General features: G+C 41.3%; 1 protein-coding gene across 1 annotated transcript; it reads right to left on the bottom strand.

Annotated features, from left to right (window-relative positions):
- Nucleotides 1-7,730: 7,730 nt before the first annotated feature.
- Nucleotides 7,731-11,759, bottom strand: LOC144712170 (transcription factor BHLH094-like). Its single transcript, XM_078586367.1, has 6 exons — nt 11,272-11,759; nt 9,653-9,838; nt 9,329-9,394; nt 9,158-9,226; nt 8,188-8,256; nt 7,731-8,067 (listed from the first exon to the last, which is right to left on the bottom strand). Exons 1-6 carry the CDS (start codon nt 11,530-11,532, stop codon nt 7,915-7,917), a joined length of 804 nt encoding a protein of 267 aa, XP_078442493.1. The 5' UTR covers nt 11,533-11,759; the 3' UTR covers nt 7,731-7,914.
- Nucleotides 11,760-22,117: the final 10,358 nt, after the last annotated feature.

Raw genomic sequence — 22,117 nt, 5'->3', positions numbered from 1 at the left:
CATTTTGGAATCTCGTGCGGATGAAGGTTTATATGTACAGGGAAAACAGTGGTGGCACATGTTACGCAATATAGTTAAGTACTCATTTGTCTTTTATGGGGCACAAGGTGTACCTTGGCACCCCATTGATCGAAGACTTAAACAACCAATTGGTTTAATGTTCATTGACCAACTAATATGGTTGGACTAATAAATTTTTTTGGGTAAATAAAATCATTAACAAGATTATCACATGGGCATAAGGGTCATACTCTTAAGTCTGGAAACTTTATGAAATGTTTCCAACGACATGGACTTTTACTAAAATTTTCCAGAGTATATAAATGGGGGGTGCCTCATTTGATATCCATACCATTCATTTTGGGTGCCCTCTTTCTTCTCTTTATTTTCTCAGGTGTGTCTTTTGGTGAGACAATAAGGAGAAGAAATCAGATTTCCAAAAACATATTTTTAAGGGAACAAAGAGGAGATTCAGCACTCTGAAGATTGTGCTCATACATTTAGAGGCAAAAAATATGAATGGCTTGAAGATGCTCATCCCAAACACCAATAAATCATGGATTTGTTTCGTGCAAAGGTGGTGGTTTTTTTCTATGTATTTGGGTGTGAGATCCATCTTTGTTTTGATATTCCGCAGTGAAATTGAGTTTGGATTTTTTTCGTCAAGGGTATGATTCTCAATAGAAAATATATGCCAAAATATAGAAGGTACACATGAAGAGTTTGTTTACATTCAGAGTGTGTCATTCAACATGGATGCATGGATCACTCAGTTATTTGTGACCTTTTGATCATAAATATTTACGATGCCAATTGAAAGATGGACTAAGAAGAGTGTATGTTTTTCAATTTGGATCATGGCAGAAAAATTATGCCAGTTTTCAAGGGTTACAGTCTATTTCTATTACATCAAAGATCTACTTTTCTCTTTTTGATTCTGACAGTGAAAGCTTTAATTTTTTGTTCAACATATGTACATGACTGTGCATGTTTTTTTTACTAGAGGCTGATCAAATAGAAGGAAACAATGTGAGTAAATCACCCAAAATATGTCACATCTAATTCAAACCTCATTATTGAAGTGGTAATGAGAAGCTTGTAGGATTTTGGGCCATGATCAGTAGTAAAAAATGATTTTCTCATGGAAAGAAAATCAGAATGACATTTTTCATCAAATGAATGATGATTTAATCACCTTGCGTGTAATCTAATCCACTACCATATGATTCCTTGAAAAAGTCGTCATGAATTGTGTTCTGAACATGTTGAATATCATTTTCTTCTACTTGATAAGAGCTGTCATTGATTAGAGATGATCTTCTCATTATTCTGCTCGTCAAGGAGGGGAGGGTACCCAAGAAGAGGGGGAGAAGAAGGAATTGCAGTCAGGATTAAACTCATATGGGTGTATAATATTATTTTGTACACAATGGGATATTTTCCAGAAAAAAAGTCCTTATAACTCAAGTATATATTCTAACACCAAACACATCTTATGTGTTCGTCCTATAGACCCATTATTGGTTTACTTAATGATTCAAAAAGCCCAATTAGCCTTTAGTGGCTATCCTAATCAATGATATTATATTAAATATATAAATTCATTATAAAAGAATCAATTTGACCCGATCAATAATTTTACTCCTTCTACGCGTGAGGTACCAAGCTACACCACGTAACTTAGAAAATATAAAGAAGTTCATCAGTTCTTTCTTTTTTTCTTTTTTTTTGAAAAATATAGAAGATCACCCAACTTGGTGACCCTCCGTACACATGGACGTGGACGGGTCTAGGCCAAAAGGCATAATCCCATCCTTCCGCCCCTATCCACCACCTCATCCAGGACCAAACCAACAAAAAACCAGTCTCTCTACATCATTTTTTGCTCTTTCCACCGACATTGCCGCCCCCTTGAAAACGACCTCGTTGCGGTGAGACCATATCACCCAAAGCACCGCGAATCTCAGCCCCTGCTCCTTGTCATTCCCCTGCTTGCGCTGCGGTAGTGTGGCCCATAGTTGCGAGCTCGACGTAACCTCTGCCAGCCCCTGGCTATCCCATAGCGCCCGAGCAAGCCGACAATGGAAGAACAGATGCTCGCACTCCTCTTCCTCTTCCGTAATGAGGATTCAGCCGGAAAGAACCTTCGCCGTCTCACACGGGTCATTGCCCACTTCCTGGCGAGCAACCATACAAACACCCTAACCTTTAAGGGAATCTTTTGCCTCCAGATTGAGCGACATGCCCTTAAGATGATTGGGTCCTCATAGTGGTGTGGTCTCAAAATTTGGTAAGCACCTCGGCTGGAGAACCAACCCGATGCCCATACCCACCCATCTGTCGTCCCCTCCATTGGCCTCTAGTTGCTCAGAGTTTGCTGAAAACTTAAGAAATCCTCCACCCGTTGACTAGATAAGATGGCCGCAAAAGTTGGACACCACACTCCATCCCAACACTCTTCCACCAAGGCATGAAGGTGACGGGCAAGGGAATAGAGGCGAGGGAACAGATCACAGAGTTGTCCATGCGACGACCAATTGCTGTCTAAAACCTGAAGCCGGCGCCATTCCCCAATTGGGCCCGGAAAAACTCCTTGACCACTGGCCATACCTTCCTCAGCCTTCTCCAAAAAGCCGACTCCCATCTCACATTACGCATCAACTTCTCCCAATCCAAATTGGATCCGTATCTGTCCCTCACCACCTCCTTAATCAAATCATCCTCCGGTCCCCCAATCCGTCTAACCCATTTCGTCAATAATGCCACATTTAGTGTATTTAGGTTAGGCACCCCAAGTCCCCCCTGTTTAGTTGGCGTCCAGATGTCATTCCATGAAACCAGCGCATGACACATCCTTCCCCCGCATTTGCCCTCTTCCAAAAAAATCTCAGCATGATCCCGCTCAAGCGTTTCTCAACACCCACCGGGATTTAAAACACGGATAGACCAAACGTTGGAATTGCTGATAGTACCGATCGTAGTAGCACTAGTCTCCCCCCTCGCGACAAGACTCTTTGCTTCCACCCCTCCAATCGTCTCTCCACCTTCTCCACCACTGGTTGCCGGTCTGCTTGTTGTAGGCTATCAACAGACAGGGGTAGCCCCAGGTATCTCATAGGCAGTGAACCCACCGGCGTTTCAAGCGCACTGGCACACTGGGTCTCCTCCTCCGTCGAGAGGCCGAAACCCACAAATTCCTATTTTCCTCTATTGATGTGCAGTCCCGAACAATCTGCGAACACCCGCAAGAGTGCCGCCAAATTCTTGGCCTCCTCTACCGATCCCTCGATGAATCATCGGCATATTGTAACAGAGGGATACCCAATGGCTGGCTCGGCGTCTGAAAACCTTTTATACAACCCTTTCTACATACCAAAGAAGTACTTATGGCTAGTACATCAGCTGCCAGAACAAAAAGCATCGACACTAGTGGACACCCTTGTATGAGTCCTCTCTGCGGTCTGATCCACCCCCCTTCTGGGCGTCCATTTACCAACACGGCAAATGACTGAGACGTCAGGTATCGCTTCACCCATTTGATCCATTCCTCTGGGAACCCCCTCCTTCGTAACGCTGCTCATAGGAACCACCAATCCAAAGAATCATATGCTTTCGCAAAATCAACCTTCCACATGAACCCCTTGGTCCCATTCTTCTTCCACGAAGCAATAATCTCCCCTACCAGGACTGCACAGTCAACAAGCTGTCTCCCCGGAACAAAAGCAGACTAGAACGGCCCAACCAAGTCCCCAAGTACCCCTTGTAATCGATTAGCCAGTACCTTTGCCACAATAAGATATATGGAGTTGGATAACGTATGGGTCGGTAATCGCCTACATTCTCTACTCCTTGCCGCTTCGGTAGTAAGAATAAGAAGGATTTGTTTTTCCTTTCCATATTAGCTTGAGGGCACCTTCGCCATTCAGCCCTGCCATAGCTGCCCGAACCTCCTCCATATCAAAAGGCCGCACCAGACCATCTCTCTGCCCTTGCGTTAACTGAGACACCTTTTGTCCCGTCCACCGCCAACTGTTCTGACCCCCCCCCCCCGTGACATCAAGTGAAAGTGCTCCGCCATTGCTCGACCCACTGCCTGTGTCCCTGTAACCCTGTGCGATCCGACCTGCACTTATAATATCTGATTCACTCTACGTCGGCCATTTTCTGCAATGTGGAAAAACCTCGTGTTTGCATCCCCCTCCTTTAGCCATAGCTGTCGGGATCTTTGTCTCCAATCCATTTCCTCCTTTATATCCTCCTCTGCCACCACACATCTCCACTTCTTTCGCTCCTGAATCTCCACACCCATTAATGTCCGACCGTCCTCCAACTCATCCAGTTCTCTAATTCTTGTGAGGGCCTCGACTCTCACTTTACATCTCGCCTCCCTTATCCTCCTTCTGTAGCTTTTCAAGTGATCTCTCAGCCCATCAATGCGAGATGCCAATCTGCTCACCCCTGGCTCCTGCTCCGAATTTGTCCGCCATATGTCCTTTACCTCCTCTTTGAAACCCCCTTCTCGTAACCATGACTTGTCAAATTTAAAGTATGTGGTCCGCCCATGGCCTTCATGGGACTGCCACATGATCGGTGTATGGTCCGATATAGGCCTAGGCAGGGCTCTTACATCTGCCCCCAGGAACCTCTCCATCAACTCCACTAAGCATAAGAACCTATCCAGCCGGGACTTATAAGCCTCTCTCCCCGAACTCCTCCATGTGAAACAACAGTCACTTCGCCCCATCTCCTGCAACCCTGCTTCTGCCAAAAAAGCCCACAACTCCTCCGACCCTTGGTCTCGTCCCCCCCCCCCTCCATTAGGCCTATCATCTGACCTCAGGGTCACACTAAAATCCCCCCCGATCAACAATAGCATCCCTCAAAATTTTTCCACAAGTTCCGCCAGCTCCAACCATAGCCCCTCCCTCAGACTGACGTTCACAGGTCCATAAATTGAAGCTATAGCCATTCCCAAACCATCATTTCGTGTCAACCTTACTGCTGCCGTGAATTGGCCATGCCATGCCTCCTCCTTCTCTAAGACCGCCTCGTTCCAAGCCACCAGCAACCCCCCATGATCGCCCGATTGCATTCACCGACACGAACCCCTCCAGCAGACTTCCTCCAACCCCATGCCAGTCCCCTGATCCACACTCCTCCAACACCGTCTCCTGCAAGCACACCACCGTGGCACCCCACTCCCTTAAGTATTTGCCCACAATCCCTCTCCTCTTGGCATCCCGGAGCCCCCGTACATTCCATGATATGCATTTCATGGATACCGACACAGAACCCTTCCGTCCTTTTGAGTCTCCGCGAAGCCTCCGAGCACACCCACAATTCTGTCTCGTGTCGCATTGTCGATCTCGGTCACCACCGCCTCCCTCTCCAACTCGAGTGTCTCCTCTATCACACTCTCCTCCATTGCCCTGCTTCTCAATTTATTTGCTTTCCTCTCCATCCTGTCTCGCCTCGTCTTTCCCACTCTTACTGCCATCCATTCTGGGGGGAACTGCATCCTCCCACCTTTCCCAACCTCCAGCCATATCTTCTCTCCGTCGACGTTCTTGATAAAGATTTGCTGCCGCTCATAACCAATGCTCCGACCCAGTAAATCACCCCTTAATAGCCGTCTCCCTCTTGGCAATCGCATTATGCCCTTTCTCCTGGCCGCTTTTTGGTCACTCGCTCCCGAACTCTGGATCTCCATCCTGCCATCACTTGCATTATCACTTACATTCACATTCTCCAATACTCGCGAGCTCTCCGCTATATTATTCCCCTCTGCCATCACCTTCCTGCTTCGTGCCTCCCTCTCTTCCACCTCCCCTTCGCCATCCTTTACATCCGGCACCATCTCCCCTTCCCTTTCAGACAGCCTCTTTCGCCTCTCGCCTCCGGCCGCCCCATTCCCAGAATCCTGACCTCCCATATCAGGTGGGGCTGGTGGTTGACGCTCCAGTACTCTAACATTGTATGTGCCGTTTCGACCCTGCAACAGTACCCGCGCTGATGCCACCGCATCCTCCTTCACTACCACATCCAACACCGCCAAATCTGGATCACCCGACTCTAGGCCCGATGAGACGACCCCTCGCAGCCGCCCGAAAGATCGGACTAGTGCCTCCATATTCCGGGTGGAACGATATGCAGCTGGTACTCCCCTGATGTCAATAATAGCCGGCCTCAATGCTCTATCATTGACCTTCCCTGTCCAGATGATGCGCTGCCAAGTGAGTTTTGCTTCCCCAATCACCTGCCTCCACCCACACACTGCTATGCATTCAGCCACCCGAACTTGTCGGATCAATATCTCTCCCGTCTCCAATTTCTTTACTTCCGCCCCCTTCATCTCCGGGAATTTCCTCACCAATGCCCCTCGTACTTCCTCCTCTCTCACTTCACCAGCTTCAATCTTCCCAACAATGCATGCGGCCTGGGTAAGGCTCACCTGCCTCGCAATCAATACTTTGTTTGTCTTTTTATGATCCGAGGCCACTTCTGGGCATTGCACTTGTCGGTGTCCCACCCTCCGACATCGCCTGCAAATGAGCGAACTCCGGCAATCACGTGCATGATGCCCCCACCCCAAACACCTGAAACAATTAGACCCCTTCTCTCGACCCCTGCCCCCCACTGTCTCACTCCTCCTTCGCCACAGCTGTCCACGCCCGTTGCAATCCTCCGTCCATCCTGGCTGCCTTCCCCCGCGCTTTCTCACCTCCGTCCACCCCTTCTCTGGCCTCGGCATGTCTGTCACGCCCTACTCAGTACCTCCAAAAGTCCTCTCCCCCACCTCCGCTCCTCCAGCGATCCACCTCCGACGCCCCTTCACCGATGCCATCCACCTCTGGTCTTCCTCGGACTGTCTCTCCTTTCTTTTTTTTTGCTCTCCTATGCTCCTCCTTCGTGCTCCTCCTATCGGCCACCCCCAAACAATTTTCTCCTTCGTGCTGCTACGATGCCCCTCCGCCGCCGATCCTCCGCTGGATTTTTTCCCCGACCCCGACTCTCCTCAGGCTTTCCCCACCGTCACTCTCTGCCGATCCCCTTTCTTAGTGCTTCAGCTTCCGCCGATGGCCTTCCCCCTTTCTTTCACCGACGACCACCGTCAACCTCCTCCATCGCCAGATTCCTCACCGTCGCCTCCGTCGACCGCCCTCGATCCCCGTCGACCTCCCGACCTCCGTCGACCTCCCCCTCCTCTCGTCAACCTTCCGACCTCCGTCAACCTCTCCCCCGTCGACCTCCCGACCTTCGACCTCCCCCTCCTCCGTCGACCCCCCGAGATAGTTCTTTCAGTTCTTTCACATAACCCAATCAATAGATCTAGTTGTTAACCTGTGAGGTACCAAACTACACCTTATGCTCTAAAATATCTAAAGGGTATATCTTCTCTCGCATGTACATACACTCCCATATTCCCTTAATGCTCCTTAGATGGCTTGGGGTTGGTGCATCCCAGGTAGTACCCATACATTGGGGAAATTGTTTTTTTCTTTGAATAAATATGGGATATCCCTAAATATATAAAAGTTCCAGTTCAATGTCTATTTGTCAAATAGTAACATGGGTTCTACTGAACCAACTGCTTGAGAGAAAATACTAGAATAAATGTAAGAGAGGGAGAGAGAGATATATAAGAGGGCAAAAGAGAGAAGTTGCAATGTAAGGTTCTCCGAAGTAGCTGCCCAAGTCTTTGATTTGCAGATTGGAATGCACGTGAGAGATAGAGGAAATATGGAACTTCTTAAGTAGATTCTTAACATTATTTCCCAACTAGCAGAAACATAAGGTCCCTTGAACCAGCTGCATAGGTCTTGGATGAAGAGATTGGAATGCCTACAAGAGAGATAGAGAGAGAACCTATGGAGGTCTTGACAATGGAAGTACTTTGTCAGGGGGCAGGCCTCATCAAGATCCAGCAGCCCTTTTGAACCCACCACCCACTTGCATGTCCAACCACTCACCTGATCCCTGCCGATAATCCCTCGATGCCTGCGGCAGCGGTGGTGCTGACAGTGGCAGCGGCGAGTTGAATGCGAGTCGAGAGGCTGTTTCAAATGGCTAAAAAAGCCACAACACAACTCGATTCATCAAAAAGGCCATTGAATGCCCATATGCGATACTCATAATCATTTCATATGATTCTCTCTAGGAGATCAATGCAATATGCTAATATCTTACCTCCTCTGGAAAACACTCCATGCCATGGCTCATGGGTGTGCTTAGAGCTTCGAGTTTCATCGAGAGGAACTGAAATCCAATTCCAAGTAATAGAATATTTAAAAATGGAGAGAAAATGATCATGAGAGAGATAGATAGATACAGAGAGAGAGCATGAGAGAGGATAGTATCCAAAACAAGTTAAAGAGAGGAGAGATGGCGTAGCATAAAAGTTACAAAGAAAGTATAGAGAGAAAATGATAAACCATAGCAGAAATGCAAGATACAGAGAAGATATAGAATGAGACTGGTACAGAGCATAGCCCAAATTTAAGTGACAGAGAGAAAGAGATACGGACTCATTCCTAAGTTATCCAAAAAGATTTCCACCATTTTAAACTATTATCAGTAAACAAGAGAGTGAGGAATAGCGAGAGAGAGAGAGACATAGAGATTGGTAGGGCTGGTGGACAATGACAAATTCATTATCGTCATCCATGTTTGGGCATTGATGAACAACAATGGTGGTGACAGTGAAGACTCGTCATTAACTGATGGGTAAGGATGACAGCTCTTGGAAACCAGATGATGATGACAATATCGATTTCTCATCAACCATCGAATGGCAATGACGATGCATCATCATCCAATTGATGATGGCGACGATGACAGCTATTGGAAATAAGAGGAGAATGATGACTTATCTTCAACCTATTTAAGATGAAGGTAGCTCTTGGAAACTGGATCATAATGAGGATGACAATTTGTCATACAATGATAGACAGAGAATGACAAACATGTCATCTTAGTCATCATCCGTTAATCCCAACACCATCAGTCATGTTTAGGCTTGCGCAAATGATAATGATGATTATTATTCGTCACCAAAAGATGGATGATGACTCATCACCACCGTTGATTCCAACCCCTATAAATGCAGACAAATTCCTTCAAGAAAATATTCATTGGTACTCCAGAAGAGTAAGCATACCTCGACCTGGTGTTGCAGAGACTGGATATAATTAATTATCTCATCTAGCACCAGCGCTTTACCGATGACCTGTCCATACAGTTAACCACATGAAGATAGTGCAGGATATTTTCAATTTTATCTTTTTATAATAATTTTGGAGAAATCAAAAAGACTAGGATGAGCCGGAACCTTATTACAACCGGGGACCAGATCCTGGAGAATTTTCATCCTCTCACTGATCTTCTCTCTCCTTGCCTGTCACCAAATGGTTATTCAGTTAGAAAAATGATTCAACCATTTAAATAATCATTATTTGGCTTTTTAGGACTTCACCAGAACATGCTCTGATGATTTAGAGAATAAATAATCCACGAATAACAAAAACAGTGGGACTCATCCGGGATTTTTAGTTCACTTTTTACATAATGTTTACACATTAGCACTGTTTTAAAAAAGATTTACCAGAATATTAGCAAGTAATTAGTCGTGAAAATTGCAAGATAGAGGATTTACTCGCTCTGCAAGGCTATGGCTGTCAGTGGCTTGGCCCCTTCTCGCTCTAACATGGATATAGTCCTGTTTTGTGGGCCCCTTCCCCTCCTTGTCGCTGGGGGAAGAGTTGACTTCTGCCTCTGCCTTGGGCTCTTCTAATCCATCCCGCCGACCATTGACTTTCTGACGTTTAGTCACTGATTCTGTCTGTTTAGGACAACAAGAAAAAGAAAAATTAATCAAATCCCAAAAAAAAATTTAAACGGTTAAAAATCCATTTCACGGGGACTCAGAACTGTTTTCATGTTCTTCGGTCGTTTCAAGTGTCCCGGTAGGTTTATTTTGCTAATATTTGAACGTTCGCGTGAAATATTAAGATGAAAATGCCATTCTGTAAAGAACATAACACTGCATGAAAAGTAAATTCAAAATTAAAAGTACACTTCCATTGTATAGACTTTTCAGAATAATAGACAGCAGGAATCTCTCCCATACCACAGTCGTGAAAGCAGAAATTCAAACCAAATGAAGAAAACATCGAACTATTGAAAAAACAAGCGGACAAACATGCTCAGGTATTTGAAGTAGTCGAGAAACTGCTAGATCTTTCACAGATCAGTTCTGAAACTCATCAAAAAGGGCGAGATCTAATAAAAAAACCGTCTAGTTTTTGTTTAGATGAACAATAGAGTGAAACTATTCATCTAAACATAGGCCTTGAAGTACATAAGAAATGAAAAGTACACTTCAATGTTTAAGAGTTTTTGGAGTAATACATCCGGAAACTTCCCATACCACTTCGTTGTATACACAAACTGATAGACAACCAATTATTAAAAAATCAAGCTGACGAACATGCTCAGATCTTCTTTGGAGTTGAGAAACTACTACATCTTTCACACGTCAATTTTTTAATTCATCAAGAGGGCGAGATCATATAAAAGACAGTTTTTAATGTAATGTATTGATGAATAATTGAGTTAAAATCACGTGCTATTTCATATTTGACGATTTTGAAAAGCTTTACATTATGCAGTACATGGGAATGAATCAAAAGCGTTCTGCGCTATGAACAAAGAACAGAGAATACACATACATAAATCCAATAAAACAAAGTCGATCAATCAATAGAAAGGAAGAAGAAAAAAATTCAACTATGGATAAGGGTTAGATTAAATAAAAGTACTGCTTAATTTTCCTTTTAATGGATAATCAAGTTTACTTTATTTCATGTATCATTACATGATTTGATAAACTTCGACAACTTTCTGTTCTGGAGTACTTTGGACTGAATCAAAAGGTTTCTAAATCACGCAGATAAACCCCATAAAATAAAGACTAACAAGCGAGAACAAATTAAAAAATTCGAAAAATATAGGGTTTAATTGACGTTTCGAAGTAAAATCGAGTAAAATTCATTTCATGCCCCATTTAATAGTTCAATGAACTTCAAAAGCTCTCTATTATGAAGTACTTTAGAACGAATCAAAAGGGTTACGTACAATAAACTCTGGACATCCCATATCACGGACATAAACCCCAAAAACGAGAAAGAAATAACAAGATAGAAAACGAAAGAATACAACAATAAAGCCAATCGGACTCCATCAAACAACATCGAATGTAGAATCAGCTCGTACCAGCTCCTCCCCACTGCAATTGGAGATGAGCCTCGAAGAATCCTCATCAGACATTCCAACGCATTGCTTTCGCCCGCCTCGGATTCGATCCCTCTGCTCAGTGACCGATGATCCCTCCCCAAACAACGAATTGAGACCCAAAGGAACAGCAGCCATCTGCTGCGGCCGCGGCCACATCATTACACCATCATCTGCCGCTGATGTGGGTAGCATCCAAAGATCAGGCAGCGATTCCTTGGCCATCAGCGATGGCGGATCCATCGACCCAGAACCCTAATTTCCCTGCCAGCGCCAAAAGATCCGATCTTTCCTCGCAGCTCGCATTCCCCAATAATCACCCAAACAACATCATTTGAAGAGATTTTCAAGCTGATGGGGTCGTCGAGCTTCTACCCTTCAACCCTCTTCTTCTTCTTCTCGATCCTGATACTCCCACTACTGTTGATTGGAGAACAGCCAGCCCAGAAGAAAGAACAGGAAGAAAGAGATAGTAGACTGCGAGAGAGAGAAGAAGAAGATGACTAATATATCCCTATAGTAGTGCCGTTGTCTTTGTCCTTTATAGGAGAGAGGAGGGTAGTTTGGTCAAATATATTTGTTAAATGTTGTTTAAGTAGAGAGAGAGAGAGGGGAGACATAATTGTTGCTGAAATAGAGAGAGGAGAGAGAGATCGGTTTTAGGTGGGGATACTTGTTTCAAGAATGTTAGAGAGAGAGAGAGATAGATAAGTAAAAGGTGACTAATATGTCCCTATAGTAGTGCCATTGTCTTTGTCCTTAATAGGAGAGAAAAGGGTAACTTAGTCAAAAAATATTTGTTAAATGTAGTTTTAGGTAGAGAGAGAGAGGGAACACATTAATGTTGCCGAAATAGAGAGAGGACAAAGAGATGTGTTTTAGGTGGAGATACTTGGTTCTAGTATGTTAGAGAGAGATATGAGTGAAAGATGACAAATATAATATTAGTCATCTTTCACTCATCTTTGTTAAATGTTGTAATAAGTAGAGAGAGAGAGAGGGAACACATTAATGTTGCTGAAATAGAGAGGAGAGAGATATGCTTTTAGGTGAAGATACTTGTTTATAGTATGTTAGAGTGAGAGAAGACTCAAATATAGTGCAGAGATGCAGACAGGACAATTTTTTCATTCCAGGATGAAAAAATCGTCCCGTCCAAGGGTATGCACGAAATTTGGGACGAAAAAACTGTCCCATCAGGAGGTCTTGGACGATGGACGATCGGAGAATGACGAAAAAATCGTCGGATTTGCATCGACGGTTGAGATCTAGCCATGGGGCCTTGCTATAACATTTTGCATCAAAGTCCCAGTATTTTTACCGCACGCACAAACTGACGCCACTCAAAAGTAAATGTACGCATGTCCCTCCACATTCTCTCTCCTCCGTACTTTCCTAAAAAAATTTAGAAAAATCCATATTGATTCAATGATACCTTGGAATTATTTTTATTGGATATTTACGCCTAATACATGCAACCGAGAGCTGTTTTGAGGACATATATGCAACAAAATTTGAAAAATAGTTCCTTCGATTTTCAAAATTTTTTTAAACTCTTGTTTTTATTACAGTTGTATCCTTTTGCAATTTAAATATTCAAATCTTCGCCAATTAAATTCCGAAAAAGATTCAATAAATTTCTAGAAAAATGTTCAAAACTCATTAATCAATCCCCACATTAACTAACAGTAAAATTTACCTTTAGACATGCTGTTATCATTTTAGTATAGTAATTCGAAGCTCAAATGGATTACGTAAAATGAATAATGTAACAGATAATTAGGGGAAAGGCAGATAATTAAAATTAATTAATTCCTCGAGTAAATTGCCAAAAAATTCAATGGATTTCCAAGAAAATGTGGAAAAGTCAATTTTTAATCCCCTCATTAATTAAGAATATAATTTATTTTTAAACATGCCATTATCTTCTCATTATAGCATTTCCAAGCTTAAATAAATTGCGTGAAATGAATAATTTAACAGATAATTAGGGTAAAATCAGATTTTTATATCCCATTAATCCTTTGATTAAATTTCCAAAAATGCAATAAAATTCCAGAGAAATGTAGAAATTGCATAATTTAATCCCTAGATTTGTCAACAATAAAAATAATTTTTAAAGAAGCCATTATCAAATTAAATGGGGTTATTCCATGCTTAAATAAATCGCATGAGATTCATAATTTAACAGATATTTATTTACTTTTCTCTCCATCTAAAATTGAAATGGCTAAATATTTAGTAATGGGAAATTGTAGACATTTCTTTCACAAAGCCTTTGAAATGTCCATAGGACTTAAAAGGAAAGCACCCGGACACAGATTTAAAAATTGTTTGGCAGAGTAGGGCTAAATGTGTCGTCCATCCATCACATCAAAGGCAGACGAGAAAATAGGCAGTGTTTGTTCGGAATCTGAGACAAAATAATGATGTTGAGTTCACTCAGCCGTCCATCCAGCTCGCTCAAAATCATCTTCACCGTGGTGTAGAATGACGGTGTTCAACTGGCATTGTCATCTCTTAGGATTTTAGGCAGTCCATACCAACACCTGAACAACAACATACCTGCAAAAACTTAAAATCGGTAAATAATTTTCATTGCAAGAAAATTGGTGTATAAATATAACGCCCCAAATGTGTAACGGTCCAAATGTGTAACGCTCCAAATGTGTTTTTGTGGGAAAAACTCATTAGCGACATGTTCTGATGTAGGACAATGAAGCAAACAGAGATAGGGCTAAAGGTTTTACAACTTATGGCACGTAGTAACATAAAAATAAAGCATATAAAAAATAAGAGTATCATTTAAAGTTCTTCATTCTATTGCTATCGTCATGTTGTTTCAAACGAGCACAACTTACACTGAATATTAGAACGTAGCAGCAACGTAATCCCCTAGACTGCCTTCTTGTTGTTCCCCCGTTACTCTGTCACATGAAATTGAGAGAGTTAAGAGAAAGAGGCATGCTTACGCACAAGATAGAAAGCGATAGAACATAATGTGTGTACCATCACATGAGCTGTCATCGTCATCATAGTCATCATCGTAGTTTGAGTAGTATTGGTCTACACGACAGAACCATGCTCGTAGCATCATCCGCATCTCAATTATCTATGCATCTAGGCGTGATCTTCGATACCTGGTGATGCCTCTACCAACTAAGAAAAACCACTCCACCGGTGTGCTGGTCAAGCTTACAGCAAGAAATTGGCAAACAATTTTGGACAAGTTTGGAAAGTATCGCGTGTCGACATCCTTCCACCAGCTTAGTGGATCATCCTCCTCCTCGCTGCATGGGATGTTTAGATACTTATCCAACTCTTGTCTGGGCATGGAGCATGGTTGCTGACGATTGCAAGGATGCGTATACTGCCATCTTGAGGAAACATACTATGGCGGACGTCGACTTTCTGACGGTTCTCCCTGCACAGAGTCACATTAGTGGCTTTTGAACTTGACGCATAGTCTAAAAGACAGCCAAGATAGGAAAGCGCATCTTGACGACATGAGCAAAGGGAAAATGGATCCAATGTTGCCGCCGTAACAAACGTATGATTGCCCCAAAGTACCATTGCATATTGCATCAGCTTGGTATGCATAGCACTACACGCCGACTTCAATGAGTTTGAGGTTCGAAGGAGTCCCTATATTGTACATCACCTTCTCAAGGTCAGTCGTAAGCTCTACAGCCATTGACATTTCACCAATGGTTGGCGATTTCTTCGTCGAATAGACAAAGTCAGAACCCTGGCATAGTGGGCCAAGGATGCCCTGATATTCATCAATCAACTCCCAGTCCTCTTGACGGAGGCCGTAATCCTTAGTTGACGTCATAAGGAACCTCATAGCCATATTTTCCTGTGGCTCTCTCTTGGCAAGAGCACACTCTAACATAATGAAAGTGGAGTTCTAGTGCATTGGGCAGTCAACCTTTTATCTTGTTTGAATCCGAGAGCTCAAAATTTTTGCACGTATCAACATATTTCTCCATTCGTTGTGAGGATCCCTGAATGGCATTAACCATGGCTCTCACATGTGAAACAGCTAGTCCCAAAGGTTCAACTGTTGTACTTTCATCGACCTGTGATTCGAATGGTTCATCCGTGTCCACCGTTGTATATGGGTGAAAATCCCGGACGCGTAGCATATTACTCCCCGGTGCCTCTAGATTACAAATGATCTCGAGTCTGACCTGGACTACGAGTTGATTACATGGCAGCACATGTTACATGTCGGTCCATACTGATTATTCTCTTTGCACCTCAAATTAGGAGGAAATATGTCAATGATATTAAGGGCCTATTTACCACTTTACTTATTTAAAAATTGAAATGGGTTATTCGGAGAATAAAAGATACCACTTTAGGAACAACGAAGATGAATTAGAACCCATTCGTAAACTCATTCCCAACTCCAATTAAGCATGAACATATATATTTAAATTTATTCTGGTACCAAATCAGATGGTCCCTATTATGATATGAATTAAGGAAAAAGATATATGTGTATAATTAATGTAAAAACTTTCTTAATTTCATTGTAAATATTAACTTATAAACTATGCATTAAATTTTATTTAAAATATATTTAGGCAACTATAAAATACTTATTGTTGGTAATTTACCCATTGAGCAACAGATCCAAAAAAATTATGTATTACATTTATTCAGTATTTGTTTCCTTATTATTGAAGAAGCCAATTGAAAAAAAAATATGCTGATGGTTTTCGCTTAATTGACTATTCCTATAATTTTAAATTCATAAAAATTATATAAAAAAGGAACTGGTGTTGATGTTTAAAAATTTTAATACACTGTTTACACAAACCAACCATCTTATATAGGAAGAATCATTTTTTTTCAATTTGATACTGAATACTATTTAATTATTATTGCAATTGTAACATAATGAGCTATGAAATACCTAAAAATAGATCATAAAACTATAATAAATGTAAAGGCTATTAATTCAATACTTTTTAAAAATAATGATTTCCCTTTTAATTAATTTCCAGTGGGATAACATATGATGTTGTTAGTGTATGAGTTTTATGGAGTTTCTGTTATTTTTTTTAAAAAAATTATGTCTAATTTTTTTATAATTTTTATGAATTTAAAATTATAGGAATAGTCAATTAAGCGAAAACCATCAGCATATTTTTTTTTCAATTGGCTTCTTCAATAATAAGGAAACAAATACTGAATAAATGTAATACATAATTTTTTTGGATCTGTTGCTCAATGGGTAAATTACCAACAATAAGTATTTTAATCTGGTGGAAAGATATTAAGAAAGAGTAAATGGAATACATGTAAGATGAGTGAAAAGGGTAATATAAGAAACAAGGACAGCCTCCAGATGGCAATGGAAGGGTAAACAGTATATCATTGGGCTCTAAAAGTTTACTATTACTATACGTCTATGGTTTTCAAAGTAAGAACGCATATTCAACCTCTGAAATTATCACACTCCCTCGCATTGTAACCTTTTCACCTGTACGAGTAAGCTATTGCAAAAATTCCCCCATCGCATTCTCCTGGTTACATCTTCGTGGCATATCCAAAACATGGATAATCCTATTTCCTTTCTACCTATTATTATTATTATTATTATAATAATTATTATTATTATTTTGTACTTGAGCGTTTCAAACCATACTTACATGGTTACCTTTTAAACTTAGGACCATTTTCTCTCATTTTGATGACTTCATAAACTTAGTATATTTTTATAAAATTTATATTTAATATAACTTATTTAAGAATATCTGATATTTTCAATAAACAAATAAAGTATTCTGATATCATTTTTACTCATGTGATGATTGGAGAATGTATTAGTCAATGATTTAGTTGAGTTTTAATTTTATTATGGTGAAATTAAGTCATGAATTCAGATTTCTAAACATTAAATCACCTATAGATCACTCTATTCTATGAAACAAAAAGATAATATAGATGTGTTATTATATTAGAAAATTTTAAACAATTTTTATTGAAAGGATCATGAATTAATGAGGGATAAAATCAAAAAAACAAATTGTGAAAACCAGGTATGAAAGGTTTTTTAATCACCCAAGAGCTGAATATTAATCCAGATTTTTTATGAAAACATACTAGTCTAATTAATGTCTAATTTTACATTAATTGATAAAAAATGAGAAGGAATCATTCACTAACCTGGTTACCCTTGAAAAACCGATGGAAACGTGATTAGAAATCAGACCTGGTTTAAATTTGTCTAAAGAGAGAAAGGGAAGGAGAGTGAAGTAAATGTACGTTTGGATATGATCTTGTTCTTGGTCATCCAGGACTGATGCTGTGCAATATCTATCAGCTCAGTACCCATATCTTTCTTAGAATCTAGGTTGAGTCCTTCTAGGATAAGTCAACCTAGCTAATATTTTTAATCTGGTCATGTTAATTTCCAATGATCTAATGTCCTGAAATTCTAATATGTTGACTTGTTATGCTATTAGCAATACACTAGCCTATTGACCTGCTCCTCCCCCCCACAAATCCACTATGAAATCTAATAAATACATAACATTTAAAATATATTCATACTTAAACAAAACATTTCATTATAAAATAATTGCTTTAAGTTCAACCAGAAGTCCTTCAAATGAAAGTTTTATGTGTCAAAGAAAATTCTACAATTATTTTGGGCTTCATATCATGTATAATATTTTCTTCATACCTGTATGTAATTATTTTAATAGGAATCGGTGTGTTTATTCACAAAGGAGGAAAATATTTACAAAAATGACTGTCAAACCCTTAACATCATTCTTGTTAGTAATGATGCATGGGGAAATCATTAGATAACATATTTTATGATATTTTCATTACCTATCCTAGGGATTTAATGTTTCTCCCACAAGTTATTATGGTGGAGATTCCACAATAACCATACCCACGACTGAGGCACGCACGGCCCACATATGTGTTTGTACTTTCTTTCTTTCCCCTCTATGGATCTATAAGATCCCAAACTCTCCTTGTTTTCGATGGCCAATTCGCCTTGAAGAAAAGTTTCCTTTGAGAGATTTTGCCCAAAAGTTTCTCCTCAGCAGCCATCATCGCTGACAGGTCACCCTTTTCCTGCATTCAGTCATGCTCAGTCTCCCTTCAGTCATCCAGTCCATGTTTCCCCTCTCAGTCTTAGCTCTCTCTCTCCCATGCTACTTCTCTCTCTTACGCACTTTCTTCTTTCTCTATCACACACTCTCTTCACTTTTCCCCATCGTTATGTCTCTCTATTGTACCCCCTCTCAATCATCTATATTTCTTGTTCCCTTTCTCGATCAGTACTCTTTCACGTTCTCTCTCTATCAACTCTATTTCCAGTTCTTTCTCTCAATCACTCTTTTTGCCACTCTCTCTCAATCATCTCTTTCCAGTTCTCTCTCTAAAACTGCTTTGTCCCTCTCTGTATCATATTCTCTTGCCATCTCTCTTTCGCTCTCTATCATATTCTCCCTCTCATTCATTTCTCTCTCTCTCTCTCTCTCTCTCTCTCTCTCTCTCTTTATTGCGCACACTCTCTCTCCTTCTCTTTATACTGCGATTTCCATCCACGGTACTTTTTCCCCTATTATGCTCTCCCTCTCTCTGCCACACGCTCTCTAGCTGTTCCTCTCTTTCTCTCCATTTCAGATTTTTCTCTCCATGCAGTCTCTCCTGGTCACCCACTTTCTCGTCCACTGAACCAATCAACGGTCAAATCAAGGAAAGTCAACCAACTTAGGACTATTCAACTATCTTCCACATCTCCAGCGACGAAAGCTCACAACCCTATCATCATTAGGCGTCGAACCACATCCGTGTTGCCACCTTGCATCATATTCACTTCATATATTGATGGCGGATGATCCCATCTTGACCAAAAAATCGCCTTTTGTAAACTTCTTGGTGCGTCAAAGCTACAACTATTTTGAATTTCATGGTGAGAAACTTGAAAGTCACATTTGAAATACAACCATCCATCTAGAAGACATTTTCTTGTTTCAAGTCTAAGGACCACTTACACAACCATGAAGTGAATCAACTCTATTGTACCCTCTCTCTCAATCATCTATATTTCTTGTTCCTTTTGTCGATCAGTACTCTTTCACGTTCTCTCTCTATCAACTCTATTTCCAGTTCTTCCTCTCAATCACTCTTTTGCCACTCTCTCTCACGCCTCTCTCTCCAGTTCTCTCTCTAAATCTGCTTTCTCCCTCTCTCTATCATATTCTCTTGCCATCTCTCTTTCGCTCTCTATCATATTCTCCCTCTCATTCATTTCTCTCTCTCTCTCTCTCTCTCTCTCTCTCTCTCTTTATTTCGCCCACTCTCTCTCCTTCTCTTTATACTGCGTTTTCCACCCACGGTACTTTTTCCCTATTATGCTCTCCTCTCTCTGCCACACGCTCTCTAGCTGTTCCTATCTTTCTCTCCATTTCAGATTTTTCTCTCCATGCAGTCTCTCCTGGTCACCCACTTCTCGTCCACTGAACCAATCAACGGTCAAATCAAGGAAAGTCAACCAACTTAGGGACTATTCAACTATCTTCCACATCTCCAGCGACGAAAGCTCACAACCCTATCATCATTAGGCCGTCGAACCACATCCGTGTTGCCACCTTGCATCATATTCACTTCATATATTGATGGCGGATGATCCCATCTTGACCAAAAATCGCTTTGTAAACTTCTTGGTGCGTCAAAGCTACAACTATTTTGAATTTCATGGTGAGAAACTTGAAAGTCACATTTGAAATACAACCATCCATCTAGAAGACATTTTCTTGTTTCAAGTCTAAGGACCACTTACACAACCATGAAGTGAATCAACTCTATTGTACCCTCTCTCTCAATCATCTATATTTCTTGTTCCCTTTTGTCGATCAGTACTCTTTCACGTTCTCTCTCTATCAACTCTATTTCCAGTTCTTCCTCTCAATCACTCTTTTTGCCACTCTCTCTCAATCATCTCTTTCCAGTTCTCTCTCTAAAACTGCTTTGTCCCTCTCTCTATCATATTCTCTTGCCATCTCTCTTTCGCTCTCTATCATATTCTCCCTCTCATTCATTTCTCTCTCTCTCTCTCTCTCTCTCTCTCTTTATTGCGCACACTCTCTCTCCTTCTCTTTATACTGCGATTTCCATCCACGGTACTTTTCCCCTATTATGCTCTCCTCTCTCTGCCACACGCTCTCTAGCTGTTCCTATCTTTCTCTCCATTTCAGATTTTTTCTCTCCATGCAGTCTCTCCCTGGTCACCCACTTTCTCGTCCACTGAACCAATCAACGGTCAAATCAAGGAAAGTCAACCAACTTAGGGACTATTCAACTATCTTCCACATCTCCAGCGACGAAAGCTCACAACCCTATCATCATTAGGCCGTCGAACCACATCCGTGTTGCCACCTTGCATCATATTCACTTCATATATTGATGGCGGATGATCCCATCTTGACCAAAAAATCGCCTTTGTAAACTTCTTGGTGCGTCAAAGCTACAACTATTTTGAATTTCATGGTGAGAAACTTGAAAGTCACATTTGAAATACAACCATCCATCTAGAAGACATTTTCTTGTTTCAAGTCTAAGGACCACTTACACAACCATGAAGTGAATCAACTCTATTGTACCCTCTCTCTCAATCATCTATATTTCTTGTTCCCTTTTGTCGATCAGTACTCTTTCACGTTCTCTCTCTATCAACTCTATTTCCAGTTCTTCCTCTCAATCACTCTTTTTGCCACTCTCTCTCAATCATCTCTTTCCAGTTCTCTCTCTAAAACTGCTTTGTCCCTCTCTCTATCATATTCTCTTGCCATCTCTCTTTCGCTCTCTATCATATTCTCCCTCTCATTCATTTCTCTCTCTCTCTCTCTCTCTCTCTTTATTGCGCACACTCTCTCTCCTTCTCTTTATACTGCGATTTCCATCCACGGTACTTTTTCCCCTATTATGCTCCTCCTTTCTCTGCCACACGCTCTCTAGCTGTTCCTATCTTTCTCTCCATTTCAGATTTTTTCTCTCCATGCAGTCTCTCCCTGGTCACCCACTTTCTCGTCCACTGAACCAATCAACGGTCAAATCAAGGAAAGTCAACCAACTTAGGGACTATTCAACTATCTTCCACATCTCCAGCGACGAAAGCTCACAACCCTATCATCATTAGGCCGTCGAACCACATCCGTGTTGCCACCTTGCATCATATTCACTTCATATATTGATGGCGGATGATCCCATCTTGACCAAAAAATCGCCTTTTGTAAACTTCTTGGTGCGTCAAAGCTACAACTATTTTGAATTTCATGGTGAGAAACTTGAAAGTCACATTTGAAATACAACCATCCATCTAGAAGACATTTTCTTGTTTCAAGTCTAAGGACCACTTACACAACCATGAAGTGAATCAACTCTATTGTACCCTCTATCTCAATCATCTATATTTCTTGTTCCTTTTGTCGATCAGTACTCTTTCACGTTCTCTCTCTATCAACTCTATTTCCAGTTCTTCCTCTCAATCACTCTTTTTGCCACTCTCTCTCAATCATCTCTTTCCAGTTCTCTCTCTAAAACTGCTTTGTCCCTCTCTCTATCATATTCTCTTGCCATCTCTCTTTCGCTCTCTATCATATTCTCCCTCTCATTCATTTCTCTCTCTCTCTCTCTCTCTCTCTCTCTTTATTGCGCACTCTCTCTCCTTCTCTTTATACTGCGATTTCCATCCACGGTACTTTTTCCCCTATTATGCTCTCCCTCTCTCTGCCACACGCTCTCTAGCTGTTCCTATCTTTCTCTCCATTTCAGATTTTTTCTCTCCATGCAG

This window comes from Wolffia australiana, chromosome 14, assembly GCF_029677425.1.
Source record: "Wolffia australiana isolate 7733 chromosome 14, ASM2967742v1".
Lineage (NCBI taxonomy): Eukaryota > Viridiplantae > Streptophyta > Magnoliopsida > Alismatales > Araceae > Wolffia > Wolffia australiana.
This window is presented reverse-complemented; position numbering and strand designations above follow the sequence as displayed.

Bases quoted from the DNA above. Each gene is read 5' to 3' on its own strand.
- LOC144712170 (XM_078586367.1), bottom strand. From the start codon at position 11,532: ATGGATCCGCCATCGCTGATGGCCAAGGAATCGCTGCCTGATCTTTGG. The intron at 9,227-9,328 runs GTTCCGGCTCAT...CTGTATGGACAG, and splicing joins TGGTCCCCGGTTGTAATAAG to GTCATCGGTAAAGCGCTGGT. The intron at 8,068-8,187 runs GTAAGATATTAG...TGGCTTTTTTAG, and splicing joins TGGAGTGTTTTCCAGAGGAG to CCATTTGAAACAGCCTCTCG.